General features: G+C 61.5%; 1 protein-coding gene across 1 annotated transcript; it reads left to right on the top strand.

Moving 5' to 3' along the window:
* Positions 1-1,813: 1,813 nt before the first annotated feature.
* LOC113487701 (peptidyl-prolyl cis-trans isomerase FKBP1A) lies at positions 1,814-2,683 on the top strand. The gene is made up of 2 exons (XM_026862391.1): positions 1,814-1,955; positions 2,489-2,683. The coding sequence occupies exons 1-2, from the start codon at positions 1,845-1,847 to the stop codon at positions 2,615-2,617; spliced, it is 240 nt and encodes a 79-aa protein (XP_026718192.1). The 5' UTR covers positions 1,814-1,844; the 3' UTR covers positions 2,618-2,683.
* The last annotated feature ends 46 nt before the right edge of the window (positions 2,684-2,729 follow it).

Raw genomic sequence — 2,729 nt, 5'->3', positions numbered from 1 at the left:
CAACCAGCTTAGTCCATTAATCCCCCTCTCCTGCACCCAGGGTGCTAGAAACTCCAGAACACTTCCCGAGGCTGGATCCGGGGGGGAGCTCGGCAGCAGGAGCGGGGGGGTCGTGCTGTGTGGTCCCTGGGGTTTTTCCTCTGCGCGTGTCCGGGGAGAAGGGCAGAAAGGCACGAAGTGTCCCCTGCGTCCTTTTGTAGCCTCCCCCCGGCTTGTTGCAGCGCCTGAGGGCTCGGAGCTGAGCGCAGGGTCTGGGCCGCGTGGTGGCCGAGTGGTGCCAGCCGGCGTGGCCCCAGTGCCAGCGTCCCCGGCGGGCGGGCGGCCAGCGGCGTAGCGGTGCCAGACCGGGCTGGAAGCAGCGACGAGAGGTTTATCCTGGAAGGAGGAAGTGAGAAAACTCGCAGATTTACCGTTCCAAAGTCCGGGGCTACAGCGTGACCCGCTGAGCTGATGCTCAGACCCCCGAGAGGGGATTTTTGCTTTCTGTGAAGTGAAAAGCTCAGCTCTACTCCGTGAGAGGAAGGTGGGCTGCTGGCCCCCACCCCCTGCACCTTCCTGCGGCCCAGAGGTTGGTTTCGGTGCTTGTTGCCCCTGCCAAGGTGATGCATTTTTTTCCCCCTCATTCCCTTCTTTCTGTTAAGTGTCTCCCGTCACTGCGGCTGCGTGCCGTTTGCTCTGGCCAGTGTCACAGCACGAGCCAGGGGCTGGGACACCCCATCCCATCTTCGGGGCGCATCTTTGGAGGCACGGCTGCATTTTCTCTTTGCCCGCAGGCACTGCCCTGGTGAAGGGAAATCACTGTGTCCCATGCTTTGCTGGGCGAGGTTGGCTTTTCAAGACTATAGAGCATTTTCCAGCCAGGAAAACAGGTTTTTGGGCTGTTTTGGGAAGCGAAGAAGCGAGAAGCATTTGGCGGGGAGTTTTAATATTGCTCTTACTGGAGAGGGCACTGGCTGTGTTAACGCAGAGCCAGAGCTGCCTTATAGGAGCAGCATCTCTGCCAGCCAGTGGAGTTGCTGCTCCTATAAGGCAGCTCCAGCTCTGAGATTCCCCAAGAAGGTCAGGCAGGGAGCACGGGAGGGGAGGAAATTCCTCCTTTGCTCCTGTTGGGGAGTTATATTTAGCCCTGGGGATATCAGCCTCGCTCGGCCCTCCCCATGCGGCGTGTGCCGGGGGATCGAGGGCTGTCCCGGGCGCGTGTGTCCAGAGCTTGGGGCTCCCTCTCCCCGTCCTCGTCCCTGGGTACAGGAGCGATTTGGCTGAAGATGAGTGGGATGCAGCCGGGGCATGGGGAGGGCTGGAGGCAGCTGGGATGGGGCACAAGAGCCCCGACTTGTGTTTTGGGCGCCCAAGGACGGAAGCCTGCCCGTGGCCAGGAGCAGGAGTTGTGTTTGCTGGTGGGATGGGAAACACCAGGCCTGATCCTGCTGCCCGCAAACCGGCTGGCAGCGGCGCTGTGAGGTGGGGAATGGTTTGTTGGGTTTTTTTTATCCCCACCTCCATCTGCTCCCCTCATCTGTCTTCGGTGCCAGCCCAGAGGAACGCTTCTGTCCTGGTCAGAGCAGCCAGGAGCAATCCTGCCCTGCCCCAGGGCTGCTCCTGCCAGGCTGGCTGATGCCCCAGAGGGTGCTGCTGTGGGGTTTTCCCCCCCCCACGCCGCCCTGTTACAGGTGTTTCCCCTGGGAAAAGGAGGCTGAGCTGCGAAACACCTTTGAGTCAGGGCCACGTGAGCCTTGCCGGGGTGACTGTCACCCGCACGGGCTGCCAGCTCACAGCCTGTTTCACGCAGGCGCGCGTGGCTCCGTCCTTGTGTCACCATCGTCTCCCTCCCTCTCTCCCCAGGTATGCTGGAGGATGGGAAGAAGTTTGATTCCTCTCGCGACAGGAACAAGCCGTTCAAGTTCGTGATGGGCAAGCAGGAGGTGATCCGCGGCTGGGAGGAAGGAGTCGCTCAGGTGCCCGCTGCTTCTCCGCCCCCCGGTCCCCCTTGCAGGGCTGCGCAGAGCCGAGCGCCTGGGGAGCTGCAGCGTGGGCACAAATCACTGTGTGCAGCTTGTTCTCTTTTTTTTTTAATTTTTTTTTTTTTATTTTATTTTATTCCCCTGTGTTTTCCACCCCTCCGCCCCCTCGGCGCTGGGAGGTGTGGGTGTGAATATCACCTTCTGCATTGCCACCTGCCAGATGGCAGGAACGGAGCAGGGCCGGGCCCCAACAACACCTACGGCACGTCGGTGACTCAGCGGTGACATTTCTCCACTGAGTCAGCTCTGAACCAAGGCGCCGGGGAGCGCTGGGGCCTCCTGCTCCGAGCGGGGACGGCTCCCGGGCCGTGAAGCCCACGGGAGGGAGGGCTGGGGGCACAGCGTGGCTTTGGCTCCCCACTGCCACCAGCCCCGCGGCGTGGGGACGGGTCTGGTCCCCCCTCTGTCCCTCACCCGGTGATGGTGCCCGTCTCCTCACATCCCTGTGTTTCTTTCCCTGCCCCCAGATGAGTGTTGGTCAACGGGCAAAGATGACCATCTCCCCAGATTACGCCTACGGCTCTACTGGCCACCCAGGGATCATCCCACCTAACGCCACTCTAATTTTTGACGTGGAGCTCATGAAATTGGAATGACCTACCCCAGCACCCTGTCCTCGGGTAAGGATGGGGACGGGGAGTCTCGTGGCTCGGGGGTGACTCAAGGCCCCCATCTTTTATCTCAGGCTCGCGTGGAGAGGCGGGGTGG

This window comes from Athene cunicularia (genome assembly GCF_003259725.1).
Source record: "Athene cunicularia isolate RWA chromosome 20 unlocalized genomic scaffold, athCun1 chr20_part2, whole genome shotgun sequence".
Lineage (NCBI taxonomy): Eukaryota > Metazoa > Chordata > Aves > Strigiformes > Strigidae > Athene > Athene cunicularia.
The sequence above is the reverse complement of the archived record's forward strand: the minus strand, read 5'-3'. Positions and strand labels throughout refer to the sequence as shown.

Coding starts and splice junctions, on each gene's coding strand:
- LOC113487701 (XM_026862391.1), top strand. CDS start 1,845: ATGCTGGAGGATGGGAAGAAGTTTGATTCCTCTCGCGACAGGAACAAG. Junction 1,956..2,488: donor GGGAGGAAGGAGTCGCTCAG/GTGCCCGCTGCT, acceptor CCCTGCCCCCAG/ATGAGTGTTGGTCAACGGGC.